Source organism: Parasteatoda tepidariorum, chromosome 5, assembly GCF_043381705.1.
Source record: "Parasteatoda tepidariorum isolate YZ-2023 chromosome 5, CAS_Ptep_4.0, whole genome shotgun sequence".
In the NCBI taxonomy this organism is placed as follows: domain Eukaryota; kingdom Metazoa; phylum Arthropoda; class Arachnida; order Araneae; family Theridiidae; genus Parasteatoda; species Parasteatoda tepidariorum.
Genome location: NC_092208.1, coordinates 78351213 through 78372096, shown reverse-complemented (window position 1 = coordinate 78372096; position 20884 = coordinate 78351213). Strand labels below are relative to the sequence as shown.

At 30.2% G+C, this 20884-nt stretch overlaps 2 protein-coding genes across 5 annotated transcripts in view; one reads left to right on the top strand and one right to left on the bottom strand.

The window, feature by feature from the left end:
- Nucleotides 1-11974, bottom strand: part of LOC107439097 (ATP-dependent RNA helicase DHX33) — a 38207-nt gene extending 26233 nt beyond the window's left edge. The window contains exons 1-6 of one of the 3 annotated variants that reach the window (XM_043047335.2): nt 11688-11974; nt 9540-9590; nt 9284-9355; nt 8590-8643; nt 3934-3989; nt 1628-1745 (exon numbers count right to left, since the gene is read on the bottom strand). In XM_043047335.2, coding sequence (XP_042903269.1) covers nt 1628-1745; nt 3934-3989; nt 8590-8643; nt 9284-9355; nt 9540-9590; nt 11688-11813 — 477 coding nt within the window. In that variant the 5' untranslated portion in view covers nt 11814-11974. Of the gene's footprint in view, nt 1-1627; nt 1746-3933; nt 3990-8589; nt 8644-9283; nt 9356-9539; nt 9591-11186; nt 11326-11687 lie in introns of those variants that run through there. The other 2 variants (XM_043047336.2, XM_043047337.2) reach the window with 2 other exon arrangements.
- Nucleotides 11975-16605: 4631 nt separating this feature from the next.
- The window catches only part of LOC107439093 (synaptic vesicle 2-related protein-like), a 36509-nt gene continuing 32230 nt past the window's right edge, over nt 16606-20884 (top strand). Inside the window, exons 1-2 of one of the 2 annotated variants that reach the window (XM_043047339.2) lie at nt 16606-16812; nt 17397-17575. The gene's annotated coding sequence lies outside the window, so the exon portion shown is untranslated. The remainder of the gene's footprint in view (nt 16813-17396; nt 17576-20884) is intronic. The other variant, XM_043047338.2, reaches the window with a different exon arrangement.

Here is a 20884-nt window from a genome sequence, read left to right as displayed (position 1 = left end):
ACTATTATTTCTTATTTTACAACCCAAAAACTGGCCCTGCTTTTCCACAGAAAAGGTTTCTTAAGATTGGAAAGAAAATGAAAAAACTACAAAACCATTTTACATTTAAAATAGGCAGTTATTTGTAATAAATTATTACATAATCTACCAATTATTACCATTCGAATATTTTAACCATTAATAATTATTACCATTCTAATATTTTAACCATTAATAATTATTACCATTCCAATATTTTACGGCTTAATTAAATTTGACTTGATAAGAAACATATGTATAGTAGATAGTAACAGTTTTTGAAGATGTCTTGAACACCATTTTTTATACTATTTTAATAAACTTAGAGTGGACGTTTTGCACACGCATAGACACGCTGAATAATTTTTTTTAAAAAAATAACTTTAACTATTTGTTGCCACAACAAATGCTTCAGCTTAAATTAACCTTATATTAAAAATCATTTTATAGTAAATTTAATTAAAGACTTGGGTTAATAAAGGAGACTTGAGAAAATAATGTTTACTAAATATGCTACTAAATGTGATTCACCTTTGAATTGATAAGAGTTACACAATACCCACTTTTAAAAAAAAAATCCTAGCATTACAATGTGTTTATACTTTTCAGTAAATACAACAGTTTGGAAAGTAGAAACCAAAAAGCAAATAATATAATTGATATTTCTCCAGCAAAAAACTAAATTTCACAAAACTGATTTAGAAATTAAAATTTAATCTAAATTATGAATAATAAGTAAAAGGAGAAAGAAAGATCAATTAAGAAAAGCTCTGGTAGACAAATTGAAACTTGGAAAATTACCAGAAAAAGTAAAACTTTTCTGGTAGTTAAAAAGAAGTGACATTCTTTTTTATACTTGAGGCCTATAAATCAGAATATTAGGTATTCCTGAGATCCATAAATAGAAATTAATTCAATACTCTTAAAGGTGTTAAATACTTGTGTGAATGTCTTCAAACAACGTCTTGCAAAACATCTTCATGATTCTAAAATACTATATTTGAAGAACTTATTGAATAACAAAAACATTTTTAAAAACTGGTGTTTAAGTTTATAAATTTTAAAAGGAAAGAATAATGAAATTTGGCAAATAATTAGTGTTAATAATTAGTGCAAAATAGTGTTTAATGTTTTAACACTAAACATACCATAACCAGTCAAAAGACCGATTATTGTAAGTTGTATTATACTGTAAAGTGTTGGTATATTTAGTGATAATAGAAGATGCTTAGAATATTTAAAAAGCTGTTTTTTTTTTGTTTTTTTTTTAAACTATAGTTTTGGACGAAAGAAAAAACAGCAATAAAACATTAAAAAAATAAGACTTGTTATATTTATTTTTGTTAAAATAAATTTCTAATCAGAATAATTAAAAAAAATGTGGCTTGTAATTGTTACACTAACAGCCTTTTAATTCCTACAACTTTTATGGATGCAGTCAAAAAGCCTATTAACACACAAATTAAGTTCGGCAATCCAAAGAAAAAAGGATCTCAAAACAAAGTGAGTATTCATTTAAATAAATGGAAAATGAATATACAAATGATTGGTTATTCCATTTAACAAAGTACTTCAATAACTGAAACAACTATTAATTTTATAAACATACATTTAAAGGCTGCAAATTTTTTTCTCTTCTTAACTTCTGAGCACTTTTGACTGTACCAAGGAGAATATCATTGCTTAAAGTTCTTTCATGAGCTTCATCTAGTATAACAAAACTATAACTATAAAAGAAAAAATAAGTTATATTTCCAACAAAGAAAAAAATTTACAGTTTCAAAATCCAATTTACTATTCCAAAAATAATTCAACTAACTATATTGTTATTTTAAAATCAGTAAATTACATTAACAAAGAAGGAACTTACTAGTCCAAGATGAAACATAATGAATTTACACACAATCAAATTAATTCTTGATTTGTTGAAACAGGCATAAACAAATAATATTACAAAAAATAATGAGATGTTGCAAGATCGGTAAAGATCTATTGTGTTTTAACGTTTACAGTGAAGACTGCTTTTATTAATTTAATTATTTACTATCATTCAAAAAAATTAAATTAAAAACATGACCATCAATTCAATTCTTAACATTTAAAAAAAAAGTTAATTCTCATATACAAGATCAAAAAAGAAAAAAAGCTTCAAAATTTTATCAGAAAACAATTTTTTATTAGGAAACATCACATTACATATTACATTAATAGGCCATTATAAAATATGAACTTTTGTGGGTCTAGATATTTAAACCATGCATTATTTAGTTTAAATACATTTAATTTAATTTTTTTTTTTTTTTTTTATAAAACGAAAAAAAAATATAATCACAACAGCATACAGTGATCAAAGATTCTCTTAAATGATTTCAAAGTAAAATAAATGGAAATTTATGTTTATTACACATATTTTGAAATATTCACATTTATGAGAATATTTTAACAGAACTACTGACATTTAGAATGTTAAAATGCAAAATGTAATGCAAGAAGAAAAAATTATAATTGAAAATTAGATAGAATAGGGAAGAAAATTTTCATAATTATTTCATAGCTAAGTAACAATCAGAGAAAGTGTGTATAAAACATGTTATTTATTGTATATCTATCAATAATTTCAAAAAATAAATATATGTTTAACCTTAAATCATTATTCAAATGTTCCTTCATTTACAGCATTAGAAACATTGGTGACGGAAAATATGAAATTTCACTAACAAATGATTATTCAAGTTATAAAATACAATTCACTGAAACAGGTTAGAAACAAATTAGCTTTGAAAAAATACTTAGAAAAATATATGTAACTTTATTATTTCTTAAAGAAAATAAATAGTCTTATAGAAAATTATTTGATGTTTAAGTAAATAAATAACCATAACATAGTATAAATAAATAATCATAGGCTGCAATAATGAGAAGTTAAGTCAGATAAGACTCAGAAGATTTTGTTCTATTAATTGATTGACTCTTACTAAGCACAATAAATTTTTGGTCATCTGATAAAATTCATAAAATTGTGAAATATGTTGTGAATGGTAAAAATAGGAATCACTCTATCACATTAATGTAATTTTCCAATAATTTTTTTTTCTAACGGCAGGCACTGAACTTTTACGTCCTTCGCCTAGGAAGATGCCAGAAGTATTATTCATTTAACGTTACCCAGTGGGCACCTGTGAACCTAAGTCACGGAGGCGAGCAACATTACCCACGCCACACTGCCACAGATACCCGTTTTATAGAGTGGGTAAAATTCACACAGTAGAGAACAACACATAGAGAGAAACATCCATGCCCTGAGCGGGATTCGAACCGGCAGCCATTGGCTTCACAGTCAGGCAATTTTCCAAATTAAACGCCCTGTTCCAAATTAAACGCATTAGAATTGGCACAAATTGGCAGAAGAGGGATACACTGGAAGTTGGCTTTTGTTAGTTTGGTTTCAGAAATTTTTTTATTATACTAATTAAAACCATTTGCAAGATACATTGCAATCACTATAAAATATTAAAAAACATATTAAATAATTAATTTATCAAATTTAACTCTTTATATACAGCATTTTATCTACATCATAAATAAATCAAAGTGAAAATTGTATTTTAAAGAATTTTCCATCAGTAGATATTAAAAAAATATATATAATAAAACGGAAATTATGTTAATTTAAAAACTGCATTATAACATGAATGTAACAGAAAAAAATCTTATTACAACATTCTTCACATGGAAATGGAAAATTCTTTTAAAATGACAAATTCTGTTTATTAAAAATCAAAAAAGAAAATTACAATGATGATGAATCGATAAAAATGAAAAGATAAAAATGAAATTGATTATAAGGTTTTTGAAATTCAGAAACTGAAATTAGTTGATGCATATGAAATGTAATGAACCATTTTTAATACTTACTCAAGTAATAAAGGGTGAGTAATAGATTCCCTCAGCAGCATACCATCTGTGAGATACTAAAAATAAAGGTAAATAATATTAAATTATTGATACATAAATTAAAAGCAAATAATAGAATACAGAAAATTAATTTAAAAGAAGTGTTAGAAGAAAATAGTTACATATTCCTAGCATTGATACATAGGTTTTTATTAATACTAACTTTCAATGGCAACAAGACAGGTAAAATTTTAGTCTATAAACAAAATGTCTGCACAAGTGTTGTAAATATTTTTAAAATAAATATTTTGACACTTGCATATATATATATAAGTTTAAAATACGACGAAGACATGGAAAGAAAAATACAAATTTTTTAAAGAGAAGAAAAATTATTAATGAATAAAAAATTTTTTAAAATAAATTTAAGTCAAAAAACTAAATAAGGAAAAGATATAATCTCGTCATCAGCTGACCAGATTATATCCACAAAAAGCGTGCTTTCTAATATTGTATTAATAAAGTCAAAGCAAACAAAATATATTAATACAATTGTAATGAAAAGAGAAATCAAAAATTCACGTAAGAAACAGTCAAAAACTACAATAACAAAGGAAAGCTGCACAATACAGCAGAAATTCCACAAGAAAATTGAAACCAAAAGAAAATTTTAAAAAAGAAAACATTGAAAATTATTATGATAACAATTGAAGCTGACATTATCAGGGGCTACAAGCCTAGAAGTCATAAAAACACAAAATCTTTTCTAGCGAGAGAACACGAAAAACTTCTAAATCTTGCTCTCTTTGTATCCCAAAGGTTTCGCAAGAATTCTAGGAAGAGAGAAAAAGAGAATACAAAAACGAAATACAAAAGTAAAATACATAAATTACAAAAAAAAAAAACAAATTTCAAAAAACCTACTTAAAAATATTCCTTTGCCAAAACAAAAGCACACTACATTCTGAAAATCCTAAATCAAACTGAATTTAACAAACAAACTATGCCTCCACTTAATGCACAGAAAGAAGGGGGGGGAAGAAAACTGTTACCCTCTTAAAGTAGAAAAGCTTAACTGGGGCAACTCAGTTGAGTCTCGATCTAGTCCTATTAAAAGGAAACAAAAACTAATAATTTTTAATCTTTTCTTTAATTTTACCTTTAATATAGTAAAAATTAACAGGAAAACCATACTTTCCAGATTATTTAAAAAATTACTAATGGCATCTTGAAAGTATTCAATATTATTGCAAATTTTATTAATTCTGGACAGTTCAGAAAAAACCAAATTTTTTAAAATATTACTTGCATTTTTATGACTTCCGGGGCTGCTGCCCCCTAACGACGCCAGCTTTTTTAAAATTTTTGATTGGTTTCAATAACATAGTGTGAGAAATTTTTTTTTGCTACTTTTCTTTTTTTTCCCTTTATTTTGTTTTTAAACACACACACACATATATATATATATGTATAACGTTGTTGCCGAGTGGAAGGATTAAAACAGGTCTTAGGCAGGGAAGGAGGGTGCAAATTTATTATTAACTAGCCGCCTAAGGCGGCCAGCTGTCCGCCACGCTGAAGGTTTTCACAAATAAAGTTTTTTAAAACATAGCAGGAAATCTGAAGATTAGTGGACAATTAAAGTGTTCCTGTCCAGCAATTTTGTCTTCATATCCAGTTCTGCTGCAGATGTGTTATAGCTCTTGAGGATGTTTGAAATTACATAGCTACAACGCTTAAGAAAAAAAAACTAAAATGCTAAATACATGAAAAGAACACGAAAACGNGAAAGTTGTGCAATGCAGCAGAAATTCCACAAGAAAATTGAAACCAATAGTTATGTGATCCTGATAAGCTGTTTCGGGATTGTCCGGAGTCTTGTCCACTCCCCCTCCTATGCAGGAGTGGGGAAGTGAATTGTTAGCAATACCAGCCTACCTTTGAATAAACCTGTTTAGAACGTCTGATGGCTTATGACTGCAATTATTTCAAGCTAAATACAACACTAATAACAGGGTTGGAGCCCTGTTATTACATATATACACACATATAGCAATCATTTTTATTAAGTAATCATCGTATGGAGAGAATAAAGCCGAATAAACCAAAATCGAAGCTCTTAGCTCTCAAAAGCTAGGGTAAATCTTGCAAAATTGCAATCGTAAGAGCACAATTAGTAATTACAATTAGTACTTAAATATGTGCAGGGAATAATATGGATTTCACACTTATGTTAAAAAAAACTTAATAAATTTAAAGTAGGACAAATATATAAATAAGTTAAAAATATGATGAAGACATAGAAAGAAATATAAAAAATTTTCAAAGAGAAGCAAAATTATTAATGAATAATAAATTTGAAAAAAATTTTAAAGCCAAAAAGCAAATAAGGAAACAATATAATCTTGTCATTAGCTCACATGATTATATCAGCAAAAAGCGTGCTTTCCAATATTGTATTAATAAAGCCAAAGCAAACAAAATATATTAATACAATTGTAATTAAAAGAGAAATCAAAAATCACGTAAGAAACAGTCAAAAACTACAATAACAAAGGAAAGCTGCACAATGCAGCAGAAATTCCACAAGAAAATTGAAACCAATAGAAAATTTTAAAAAAGAAAACTTTGAAAATAATGAAAATTATAATGACAACCGAAGCTGGCGTCGTCAAGGGTCACCAGCCCCGGAAGTCATAAAAACACAAAACCTTTTTTATCGAGAGAGCACGAAAAACGTCTAAATCTTGCTCTCTCTATACCCCAAAGGTTTTGCAAGAAGTCTAGGAAGAGAGAAAGAAATTACAAAAGTTAAATACATAAACTAATTACAAAAGAAAAAACAAATTTCAAAAATCTACTTAAAAATATTCCTTTGCCAAAACAAAAGCACACTACATTCTGAAATTCCTTAACCAAACTGAGTTACACAAACAAACTACACCCCCACTTAATGCACAGAAAGAAGAAAATAAAAGGAAAGTAAGAAAGTTATTGTCATCTTAAAGTAGAAAAGCTTAACTTGGGCAATTCAGTTAGGTCTCGATCTAGTCCTATTAAAAGAAAACAAAAACTAATAATTTTTAATTGTTTCTTTAATTTCACCTTCAATATTGTAAAAATTAAAAGGAGAACCATTATTTTCAAGATTATTTAAAAAAAATTACTAATGGAAAAATTTAAAAATTACTAACGACGTCAGCTTTGATAGTCATTATTATATTTTTCCTTATTTTCTTTTTTAAAATTTTCTATTGTTTTCAATAAAATAGTGTGAGAAATTTTCTTTGCTAGTTTTTTTTTGCCTTTATTTTGTTTTTACACATACTGTATTTATATATATANAAAAATACTTCTTCATTATGTCAAAACACAATTATGGGCCGAGTTTCGTGCCCGGGCGAGGCTTCTGGGGCGATATATTGTGATTACAGACACACACAGCCGCGTTTATTATTATGTATAGATAATTATTAGACAGGAAACAGCTATAAAAGTGGTCATGAAAAGTTGTGCTCCTCGATATAAGTTAGGGAAAATCTTGCAAAGTAAATCGGTAAAATGTTTCATTTTAGGGAATAGGGGAAATCTTAGTAATTGTAATTGGTTTATTAAATAGGTCGCGCAATTCCCACAAAGAGCAAAAAGTCTTTCATTTAATTAATGTATACTTGAGCCAAAAATAGATTTAAGGACAGGATGTGAATTTAAAAGCGTGAGAAAGCATTTCATTTTGAATAATAAATTAAGAAAAGAATACTCAGAAAAGGAATAACATAAAAAGATTGTTTGAAGTTTTTTATGTTACATCCCCCTCCCCGAAAATTTTTAATTACAATCAAAAAATTTTAAAAATTATTGATTTGCAAAATCTTCCCTATGATAGTAGTAGAAACAAAATGAAAATAATAAAATTTGTACCATACTTAATTTATGTACCATACTTGTTTCATGTTTAACATAATTTTTTGAGCAAACATTTATAATTAAATTACTTATTTACGAAGAATATCACAACTCAATAGTAACGGATTCAAGAAAAAACTTACTTCTTACAAGAATTATGATATTGAATTTTATAATCGCAAGGATATGAGTTGCGACAGTGGACTTTAAAATAGCGATGTTGGATTTTAAAAAGCTCAAAAATAAAAATTGTGACATTGAATTTTTAAATCATGTGAATACAAATTGAAAATGCGTAGCTTGATATTAAAAACGTGCGAATAAGAATAGCAATATTAGCAGATTCCCGTCTTGCTCAAAATCCACCAAATCAAAAGAATCAAATTGAAGGAAGAATCACATATAGGAAAAGATCTCATTAATAGATTTCATCAAAATTTTCATAATTTAATCGGATCGTAAGTTTTTGATTCGCAAAAGTTCGTGAACCAATGGTCTTGAGGTAAGCGGAATTTTCCGATATTCATGAATAAATTACATGCCCTGCTTCTAGTTTTTAGACCTCGAAAAGAAAAATCCGGAATACAATCATCCCTAATTATATGAAATAGGCTCAATCTCAATTATTTTGAGTAATCAAAGTTTGGTGTGTACCTTTAAAATATAGTGGTCATTAAATATACTGTCATAAGAATTAATGTTAACATCAAATGATAATATTAGAAATACATCATGAAAAATATATAAGTTAGAATACAAAATGTTATTTACTTTAATCTTAGTAGCTGCAGAAGTCACATTTTCAAATCGCACTGAATATCCAACCTAGAATAACAGATTAAAAGCATTTTTTACAAGCTTCAAACACACACACACACACACACANGTGGTCCTCACACTATTGTATTAATATATTTTGCTTTGGCTACATTGATACAATATCAGAAAGCACTCCTTTTTGCGGATATAATCGTGTGGGCTGATGAAAAGATTATATGTTTTATTTTCTGGATTTTTAAAAAAAAAATTATCCCTTTTTTTCTTCCCTAGTTGTTTATTATTATTTTTCGCCCCCCCCCCCTTTTCATATGTCTGTAATTTTCCTTTGTTTTATCTTCATTTTGAACCTATATATAAATATATATAAATGTTAAGACGCTCTTCTAAAAACACTTAGGGAGAACAATGCATTTGTGTTTTATTTTATAAAAATTTTCAATATTTGGACCCCAGTATAACAGTAGAAGTCAAGGAATTATCCAATTTCATATAATTTTCTAAAGATATAAAACTTGATACACATAAAAATGGAAAACTTTGCATTAAATAGGGTTAAGCATACAACATTTGAAACTCCTTAAAACAATAAGAAATGCGGTCATAAAAATTGGAATGCAAGCAAGATATAACAGCTTTTTTAGGGCAGTAATAAAATATTCTTCAATAAAAAATAAAATATTCTTACTGTCGCACCAACTTCTGTCTTAGCTTCAAAGGCAACTCGTTTTGCGATTTGCACAGCTGCAACTCTCCGAGGCTAGGGAAAAAAAGAAGGGGGTTTACATTTGGTAAGGCTTGAGTAATAAATAGCATAAATAGTATATCTGAAATTATGGATGTACATAAATTCTATTAAATAAAATAATAATTTCAATAAATATCTAAAGAAATATATAAAAATGGTAATTTCAGTTATAGGAACTCAAACTGAAATTTGGTACCTGAGTAACTGCTATGCACTTGTTTCGATGAAGACCAGTTTCATACAGATACTGAAAATAAATATGTCAAATTTTAAAAGAACAGAATCACATTGCAAAAAAAGCTGGTCACAAATTGAGTAAAAAAAAAAATCTAATTTATTAAAAAGAATATTTTATAAATTTAAGTAGTAAATAGGTTTTAAAAGAAGTTAAAATAAAATAGCAAATAACTCATAGATTTTGTAATTTTGTTTATTTACCTTTTTATAGATATTTCTAAATTAAATAAATAAATAAAATAAAACATAATTTTATGAATTTTTCTTTACTTCAAAATGAAAATATTTTGCAACTAAAATTTGCCAAATTTAACATTTCCAAATCTGAAAAGGGAAAAACATTGGAATTTGGTTTTTTACACTTAGTCAGGCAAAACAAAAAAGAGAATTTCTATACTGGCACCTATGCCAAAATAAATCTATACCAAAGTTTTGGCAACCTTAAAGCAGTGGCCTACAAGAAAACAATATAAAAAATCCCAAAAGGAAATTAACTGAATGTTCATTCAACTTGTAGTCAATAGAGATGAGTTTGGACAGTAGAGATGAGAAGTCCAAGCTCAAAATTTTTTATTTGAGCCTGAAACAAATAGGATCATTAAGAGCCTAAGATATTTGTTAAGTAAAAGCCAAATTTTATGGTCTTGCCACTCAAAAAGAAAAATCAAACTTTCAAGCTAAATATGAGTAATTTGACAATTAGTTTAAGCCTTACAAAGAAAAAGCATTGGATAGAAGTAGGATATCAATGCAATTTTTTTTATTGTTTTTTTTTATAAGTAATAAAACTAAATATTTATTCAAAAGTACAAAAAATGCAAGGAAATTTTATAATGAGTCCGAGTCCATGCGAACCCAAGACCTTCTTACAGTAAATGAGTCTGATTCTGAGCCATCTCATCTTTTGTTGCCACCCACCGAGATAAACCTTTTTTCCCCCTAATCTTTTGTGAGTTAAAAATATCTCTTTGACATTAGTAGTTATTGGAAACAGGTACCGATACGTGAATATCCTCAGAACAAATATGTTATTCCATTAATAATTTTTTTTAGCAGCATAATATTTTTCTTTTATTAGTTTATAGTTTTTGTTGTAGGAAAATAATTTAATTAGTATATGCGTAACAAATATATATATTTAATCTAAATTAACTTCTGTAAACATTCATAAAATCAACTTGTTCAGTGTACACTAAAACTGTGTGGAGTGATACATCGATGCATTAGGAAATATTGATGTTATGCAATCATTGCTGATCTGTTGCTTGGTTAGGCGTTTCCTTTTTTCTTCAAATCTCATTAAATAATGGTGTACTAACAATGCATCGATGTTGACATCCTCACGTGCGAAAACTCATAAGACATCGATGACCGCAAGCTCACACAAAGAGCATTTAACTGACTGTAACTCTACAGCGATTACTGAGGTGATTTTTATTATCTTTGCTCACATTTTTTCTATTGTGATTGATTGAACATAGAAATACAGGGGATATTTCCTTATCATAATCTGTGTGACAACTACAATTGCCAAATAGATTTCAAACTTGCAATTTTTTTTTTCTTAAATGAAGATGTTTGCCTTGGGAGCGGCTGCGAGTTATACCTTTCGAGTTTGTTCCTCTCTGTGATGTTTTTTCATTTTTTAGTTTCTCGCTGGTCATAGCACGGAAGTTGGCAAGGCTTCAATTATTCTCCCACAGATCAGGATACGGGAATCTCCCCGAAATGCGTCTCACTGACATGATGAATTCATATGTGACTGTAATTGAGAATCAAAGTGTCATAAAAACATTCTTTCTTTTTTTAACTGCATAATTCCTCTGATGCTGACTTCATAATAAGTGATGTCAATATTTTTATTTCTACTACAATCTTAACATCGACCAGTCCTAGTGTTAATATTTTCAGTCAATAAAAGGGGGTTTAATGCAAATATATTAATTCATAGTCAACTTAGAGTCTACACAAATATTTGAGACATCTCAGACTTTGCAGCCATTTTTTGGCTCGCAGCTCTCTTCAGCATATACAAATATTTTGAAATTAATTAAAGTTATGCATAAGTACTTCCCAAAATGGATTAGCATAATTGTAAAAAGAATACCTGAGGAATTTGAGTAGTTTTTCCACTTCCAGTTTCCCCAACAAAGATAATAGTTCTAGATTTTTTTACGGATTCTAAAATGTCAGCTTTACAACAGAAAATTGGAAGTTTTTCTCGGTCGTTCATGATAGAAAAAAGTGCAAATAGTTGAGAAAAATATAATCATAAATTATAAAAAAAACAAAATACTTTCAGCGCATGCCGATTCGTCGTGGATATTTATTTTGATTTGAGGCCATGTAAACGTAAAAAAGCGACAAGTTCCTCTGTAAAAAATTAACAGTTTCGGTTGCTTATTTTTGCTAAGCAAAGAACTAAACTTTTTAACTCTGAAAATATTAAATAATGTTATCGCTTCCTGAAAAGGTTCCGCAGTTAACTTATCGTTAAGACACGGTTCTCAGTAGATCACCGAAGTCAAGCATCACAGGCTGCGGTCAGTGTGCGGGTGGGTGACCACTTGGATCAGTCTGCGTAGGGACCGAGGGTGTGCGGTTTTGGTCCTCGTTAAACTGCTCTACCGTAAAGTGCTCGACTTCGCGTGCACGTCGTCGGGCTACTGAAGCGGGGGTGCCATTCCCTCTGCAGAGGATCGAAATTGTAATGGCGCGTCTTGGATCATCCTCAATGGATCATCCTCAAAAATGTTCCCCAGACCCATTGTGCAGCTCTAGTAAGATTTAAAGAAAGTACCTACTATTTTTCCAAAACATATTGTCGTATTTATTTTTTTTATCATGTGGTAAAAAAAAAATATTAATAACTAAAAGGTAAACACGGGTAATTGAAATTTTCAATTTTCTAGTTTTTCCAGTATTCCGAAATGATTAAGTTATAATAAAAGTATAAAATAATAATTTAAATTATTATTTAATTACTAAATAACTGGAAAATTACAAAAGCTTTCGAATTTAAGCTCATTAAATTTAAATTTTTAAAAAAATAAAGGATTTTTTCATTATTTTTTTTTTTAAAAATCTTAACAAATATAAATATTTTGAAAAAGAATAGAAAAAGATGCCAATTCCTGATATTAAACCGAAATCGCAAAGTATTGGCAAGTTAAATAAATAAATACCAGTTTCCAATTTCTGGAAAAATGGTAAAAATGCAAAATTTAACTTTAAAGCATTTTTTTATTTTTGGATTATAATAAAAAATTTATATTTCAACCCCAAAAAATTGTGAATGAGTAACATTTTCTAACTCAATAAAAAACACATTTTAAATTTATTAAGGTGGCGCAAAGCAAAATGAATTTGACGTCAGCTCATTTGTAAAATAGGGCAATGAATTAGGTAAGAATTATTTAAATGAAATAAGATCTAAGCTTGGAGGATTATATTTAGATTGATCCTCTCTTCGGGAGTCAATTTTTATTTTTTTCGCAGACAAGGAAAGATAAACAAAGTATGGTGACTGCCGGCATTTTTATTAAGGCTAGAATCGATTTCAAAATAGGGAAATATTTTTCTTCCCTCTGGGGGAAACAACGAATTTCACATTTAAAATAGATTAAGAAAAATATCAGTTTCGAGAATACCGGGCAATGGCTGGTAATCTTAAAACAACAATCTAAATAATCGATACTAATTACCATTTACCCTAAAGAAAGCAACAGTGTCGAGAATACCGGGCGAAGTTTAAATAAACAATTGCCGTCTTCATAAAATTAAAAAGGAAAAAAAAAACAGTTTAAAGAGTATAGGGAATACCACAAAATGAGTCGCTATCTTGAAAAAAGAACAACGTATAAAATAATATCAGGTGATGGCCGCAATCGAATAAAAAATAAACAATTAAAAAATTAACAAAATTTTATCTTTATCGCTGGATAATGAAGGAATGTTTAAAAAAACTTTAGAAGACGTGGCAAGTTTAAATGGCCTAATAAAATAATTTTTGAATGCATTTTAATATTTTAATAAAGAAATGTTTAATTTTCTCTTTCCTGATTCTGAAATGGAAAATTAGTTTGTTAATTATAATTCATTAGCGTAGATTTATTGTTACGTTGGAAGTCAAAATGAATAGGACCGAAAATAAATTTAGCGTCCTGTGCCTGTCAGAAGAAAAATGCAAACGTGAATTATCCACCTTTACCAATCCACAGAAAGAAGAAAAAAAACACTTACCTCTGGGAGAAAGGCTAATAAAAAAAACGGTACTGGCCCTGAAGGCTGTGTACTATAGCTTCAAATATCAAACTTTCAGAAATTTCACGAATATAATAAGATCATATCGTAGCAAAAACCATTTTGTGATTTTTATCACCCTTTAAGGGGAGAAAAAGTTCTTTTTAAAGTCAACAATCGCCCCATATTCTTTGGATTTTGCGTTTATTTAATTAATTTTTTTTGACTTTCTGTGACTGTCTGACACATAAAAAAAAAGATATAATCCGTTCATCAGCTCACACGATTATATCCGCAAATATCACTACTTTTTGCGGATATAATCGTGTGAGCTGATGAAGAGATTATATCTCTATGTTTCTCTCTATGTTTATATATATATATATATATAAACATAGATTACCATTGTAGCATTTTTCTTAAACTTAATTTTTATATCCTTCTTTAATTTAAATTCTTATTTCTACTACTACTTGGTTAATTACTTAAATTTGTTAAACATTTTCCTCCAAGGAGGTTATGTAGCAATAGTGTAACTAGTTATTTATTATAGTTATTGGTTAATATTATTGTCATTGATTATTATTATTCTATAAATATTAATTATTAAGAATTTGAAAGTTAATATACTTTAGTTGCTTGCGTTAAGGGTACACATTTCTACATAAAGTAGTAGGTTCCATCCCCTGCTCGCTCAGCTCATCATTCCTCATAATTTCATCTCCTTTATCAATGTTTTTTCCTTTTTAGACTCCAATATTTTCCATTAAAATATAGAACATTTTGCTAACAAACTATACCATTATCGTAATTTTGTGTAAGAACATTTTGTCAACTTGTAAGCTATAACAAAATGATCGATTATTCTGATTTAAAAAAAATCATCAGTACTTGAGAAAAAAGTAAACCTAAAGAATAAATATTGCTTGATCCGATCAAGAGAAATAAACGAAATATAGATTTATCATTTACGAGACTTATAATTGTTCTAAAAGAAGACGGTCTTTATCTTTCCTGTATTAAGTTTTTCTATTTTCAAAAAAAAAAAAAAAAAATTTAAATGTTGAGATTTAAACTGGCAGCCTCTATTCTCTCACTTCTTCCCTCTTTTTTTTTTGTTTTGTTAGTACAAGCTTAGAAAATAAACTTCTACAGAGAGAAAATAAATTTTTCTACCGCAATGGAAAAATAGTCAACATTTAAAGCGGAAACAAACTGAGAAAAAAATTCATAACAAAGCACTTAAATCAATCAAATTAGAGTTAAAAAAAAACTCATGTTTACTTCATAAATATGAATGAATCTCTCAGCACGTTAAACTTCAACTCTCTTGTTGTATTTCAGCCGGCAGCAGATCTGCCCGCGTGGTATTTTTTACTGTAAGTTCAACAGTTAATAATTATCGATTAAATAATCGAAATTAATTTTTTTTTTCATTCCGTCATTTCCCTGTGTATTTTTCTATCGTAAATTCAAGTATTGAAGTCTTATAGTGTTTGTGCGGCAAAACAAAACGTAGCGCGACGGTAGCCCGACGACCTGCACGCGAAGTCGAGCACTTTACGGTAGAACAGTTTAACGAGGACCAATACCACACACCCTTGGTCCCTACGCAGGCTGATCCAAGTGGTCACCCACCCGCACACTGACCGTAGCCAGTGATGCTTGACTTCGGTGATCTGCTGGGAACCGTGTCTTAACGATCTGTCCACTGCGGGACTAAAATTTGGTGATAGAGCACTGGAGTCGGTCGATTACGAACCATTGCGCCACTGTTTAGGTTCGTTCGCGCAGTTTTCAATGAGTCATATCATTCTTACCTTGGACTGAAATGAAATTAGTTACAACGTTGCACTTAGTCTTTCACATTTGTTGTCAGTAATTTAAAATGCATTTTGAAACGCATACGGAACGATAATAATTTTTTAAAATATAATGGCACAAAAATGAAAAGGGAACTTGGGTAAATTTATCGAGAGCCACAAATAATCCTTCAAAGAGCCGCAAGTTGTCCCCCCCCTGTAACATAATATGATAAATGATATATGAATAAGTTGCATTTTTATTATATTATCATAATAATAAATGCAACTCATNATATGGGTCCCTTATGCCACAAATAATCCTTCAAAGAGCCGCAAGTTGTCCCCCCGCCCCCTGTAACATAATATGATAAATGATATATGAATAAGTTGCATTTTTATTATATTATCATAATAATAAATGCAACTCATTTATTTTTTTAGTTAAGTTTATAGACTTAAATATTGGATAATAATCAAAAACAAAATAAAAACAGAATAATATTAAAAAAGAATTTTTAAATAAATATTACTGGTAAATATCAATAAATGGAGGTAAATAAATAATTTACAGGTAAATTCCCTTATAGTTTTTATTAATTTTCTTAAGATAACAGCTAGGGATATATGAATCTCCCTAGCTGTCTGAAAACAACAAAACAATCATGTGATTTTCACGCAGATGATCATAGAACGGTAAGACGACAGTTATCTTGATATGATATAAGGAGAAATATATAAAGAACATCATACATCGAAGTATACACCGATATTTAAGAAGTCATTTTTGTCAGTGCACCCAGATTTTATTACGTGTACTAAAAAATGATGTGTAAGTTTAGCTGCTAAATAATAACTTCGATTACTGCTGAACGATTCAAAATGCTCTGTAAAAGTAGACATTTGGATTTCACGCATACACACATCAGATGAAACCTTTTATTACTACTTTTTAGAATCGCTGTTGTTTTTAGCTGTTTTGGAGCTTTATGCGAGCGTTATTAAGTTACATCTCAGTAAAGATCGCACGGTAAATATATATAATACGTCTAAAAATGCCGTTTAAGTGAGAAGTTAAGAATAAAGAATAAATACAAATGGAAGTTCATGAATTGGAACGGAATTTAGAGAAAGAAATCGTAATGAAAGGAATTGAATTAGAGGAAAAGTGTGTCCAAGATTTGCAAGGTAAAGCAAGTCAGATATTTTATTTTATAACCGTCGTTGAACAACCAAACTAAATTTTTGGGTTTACGACTACTAATGTTCAACACTGTCTCCTTGTAATTCTGAACCCAAACCAGAAGACAAGGTAATTCTAGATCAAGTATTGAGAGAAATTTGCCTTCGTGTATGACGTTTTGATAGAACTAACCCACATTTGCGTTACATGGAGAGGAAAACGAGAACCTCCCCGGTTAGCCTGACATCAAGGGGACTCTAACTCATGACCCGTCTACCACTGACGATATTTCACATCAGTACTGTGGTCCATGCGAGACAGATGCGGAAATCGTATCGACCGGCCATCGCTTGAATTTGAAGCCGGTTCACCTCGTTGGAAGGCGAACGCTCTATCACCTGAGCCATTGCATCTCGCACGTCTGATATTGACTTCATTCATTTGATTTCATTTTGTTTTGTTTAAAAAAATGCATGCCAGCATGAACATCTTCAATGCTAATCTAGATCATTGTTTCAAATACCATTTCCTTTCCTTTCGCGAAGTTCAATTTATTTAAATTATTTACTGAAAGAGTAATTTATTTTAGGCCAGACATTTACAATCGATGAAGCGATTGAAAGAGCAGGATACGGAAAGTTTCAAATCCGGTTGACATGCCTTGCAGGTCTAGGGTGGGTAAGTATTTTTTTAATATTTCAGAGACATTATCCTAAGTGATTGGTAAACAGAACATTTTTCTAAAGATGTACAAATCATTTTTATTGAGTATTCGTAAAAAAGCAGCATATATATTATTCCCTGTATAAAATATTCTTGAACGTGGGGTGGTATAGCTTGGCTGTCCTTGTAATTCAGCTAGTATAGGTCCTATAAAGTCCATTTTAGGATCAATATAAAAAAAATCTATACATCCCAATATTGGTTCCTCGGTGCATATTCTTATAGGCCCCATATTGAGCCCAACTGGGGACAAGTTAAAATTGTTGCTGAAAAAGGGTGCATAGGGAAGTTACTTTTCGATTAGGGTGATGTGATGAGAAATTTTGAAGGTTCGATTTTCAATAAACAATAGAAAGAAATTTCTCACAATAACAAGTAATAAAAGCGTCTAATAAAAGCTAACGACTGTTATTTTAATTGTAATAAATGCCAGGATCTGCAGAATTCGTAGTATTAAGAACATTGGTCAAAGTCAGCCTTGTTCATTAATGTGTCACACTCGTCAACAAATCGTCTGTCAANATTAGGGTGATGTGATGAGAAATTTTGAAGGTTCGATTTTCAATAAACAATAGAAAGAAATTTCTCACAATTACAAGTAATAAAAACGTCTAATAAAAGTTAACGACTGTTATTTTAATTGTAATAAATGCCAGGATCTTCAGAATTCGTAGTATTAAGAACATTGGTCAAAGTCAGCCTTGTTCATTAATGTGTCACACTCGTCAACAAATGGTCCGTCAAATCAAATAATTTTACTTCAAAGAAGAGTACACACAGATTACTTAAAGTCACTGAGAGGATAGACCATAGTTAAGCAATTAATTTTACGATAAAAAGGTGAATTTGTTAAAAAGAGTAATTAAAGTTTTGTTTGATATTTGTTTCTAAAGACAAGTAGACAAATCAAACTCGCCTTTGCGAACTAAGCCAGGAAGTTGCACCTTTCGTTTGACTAGAGACTACAGCATGGGTGAAAGTTCGTCTTCGCTCAGAAGCCCACTGATAGATGGCAACACCATTCATTCGTGAGGCCACTTCCTTAATGTCACCGATCTGAAGGGGAAGGAAATTTTCTCCAGATCCCTCAACCATGGTACTGCTCAGTGATAGCCCATAGGACTTTTGAGTACACATATTTTACGAGCACCTGCATCTGATTCTGTAACGACTATGCTACCACGGTCCAACTAAAATTGTTATTTTTTTTGTAATTTAGATAAATAAAACTTATTTTAATAACAAATTATATAATTCTGTAAATTATATCATTCTGTGACGACACTTAAAAGTGACACATCAGAAATTAAAGTTTGCATGATTATGATAATAGAGAAATTTTGCTGAGTGTTCTAACGCCATTAGAGATATACTGCACATGCGCCAATATTTATCAGAAATCATAGAATCCCTAAGGGGTAGAAAATATGTTTACCGTGACAATTAAGGTAATACAAACGCCATGCAACATCCCTCTAATCTGTAATTAAAATAATTTTTTGTTTCTTTGAAAAATTGATATCTAAGCATTAAGAGTTTGACATAACGAAATTGACGCTTAATATTTAGGCTCTAACGCTCGTTATTGCGAACGCTGCGCGGGAATTTCATCATAATTTCACATTTCGAATTTGTGATGGCAAATAATTTTCATTTCTCATTTTTTTAAATATTTTTAAACTCCAAATTAGAAAATATGAGTTTTAAAATTATGCTGTTGTTGTTGTTAATTTACGTCGCACTAGAGTTGCACAATGGGCTATTGGCGACGGTCTAGGAAACATCCCTGAGGATGATCCGAAGGCATGCCATCATAATTTTGATCTTCTGTAGAGGGGATGGCACCCCCGCTTCGGTAGCCCGACGACCTACGCGCGAAGTCGAGCACTTTACGGTAGTACAGTTTAATGAGGACCAATACCGCACACCCTCGGTCCCTACGCAGACTGATCCAAGTGGTCACCCACCCGCACACTGACCGCAGCCAGTGATGCTTGACTTCGGTGATCTGCTGGGAACCGTGTCTTAACGATGAGTCCACTGCGGGACTTTAAAGTTATGCAAATCATAATAAATGTGTCTCGTTCATTTCTTTTTTAAACACTCACATTTTAATCTTCTGTATTTCGATTGGCTGTTGTTTAAATGAAAGGAAATGATAACATTCTACTCATATTTACTGCTCCTGATCTGATTCTTGAAATTCATTCTTTAGGTTATTTAAGTGTAAAATACTATTTGCAGTTTATTAATGATTTAAATGTTCGTTTTTTTAATGTAACTGATATATTGTTTTATAACCCTCGAAGAACAGCAGACCTGATTTCGGGTTTACGATTACTAATGTTCAACTCCATATCCTTGAAATTTTGAACCCTATTCAGAAGACAAGGGAACTTCTGGATCAAGCCTTTTGAGAAATTTGCCTTCGTAGAGGACTTCTTGATGGAACAAAGCAGCATTTGCGTTACATGGCGATGAAGAAAACCTCCCACTGTTAGCCTGATAGCAAGGACACTCTAACCCATGATCCGTCAAGCACTGAGGATATTTTACGTCACTGCGGTCGGTGCGAGCCGGTTCGGATTTGGAATCGAACAGCTATCGCTGGGATTCAACCCGGTCCAACACATTGGAAGGCGAACGCTCTGTCCCTTGAGCCATCGCCCTTACGGGACGATAGAAAAGCTTTCCTTTTCTGGTGTTACGTTAGACTTTTATACATAGACTAGCTGTTTCCTGTGGTTTCTCCTGTGATAGTACCTTTCAAGAGATGTCCGCAACATTGTCAAAGTTCTCTATGTAATAAATTATAATAATAATTGTCCAGCAGACATTAAATCACTCGCACCACCATATGTATGACTTCAGGACATTTCAGCATAGTAGGCAGCAGAAATATCAAAATTATTTCCATCTCTGTCGATTAGATAGAAAACCGTATATGTAATTATTTCTGGTAAAATACAAAATTATCTATACATAATAATAAACGCGGCTGTGTGTGTGTCTGTCTGTAATCACAATATATCGCCCCATAAGCCTCGCCCAGGCACGAAACTCGGCACATAATTGTGTTTTGACATAATGAAGAAGTATTTTTTTTCTTTTTCAAAAATTTGGATTAGTTTCTTAGTTATCAGTCATTTTGTAAGAAAATCTATGCTTTTTCGTCTTCAAAGAGCCATATTCAAGAAACTATTAAAAAATGCATATACTTTTCTCCACTCTTATAAATGTATGCTAATGCGAACCTTACAATTGAAATATTAATTTTCGACAACTTAAACCAATAATATACGAAGGAATTAATAATTTAATTGTAAGGTTCGCATTAGTTTACATTTATCAAAG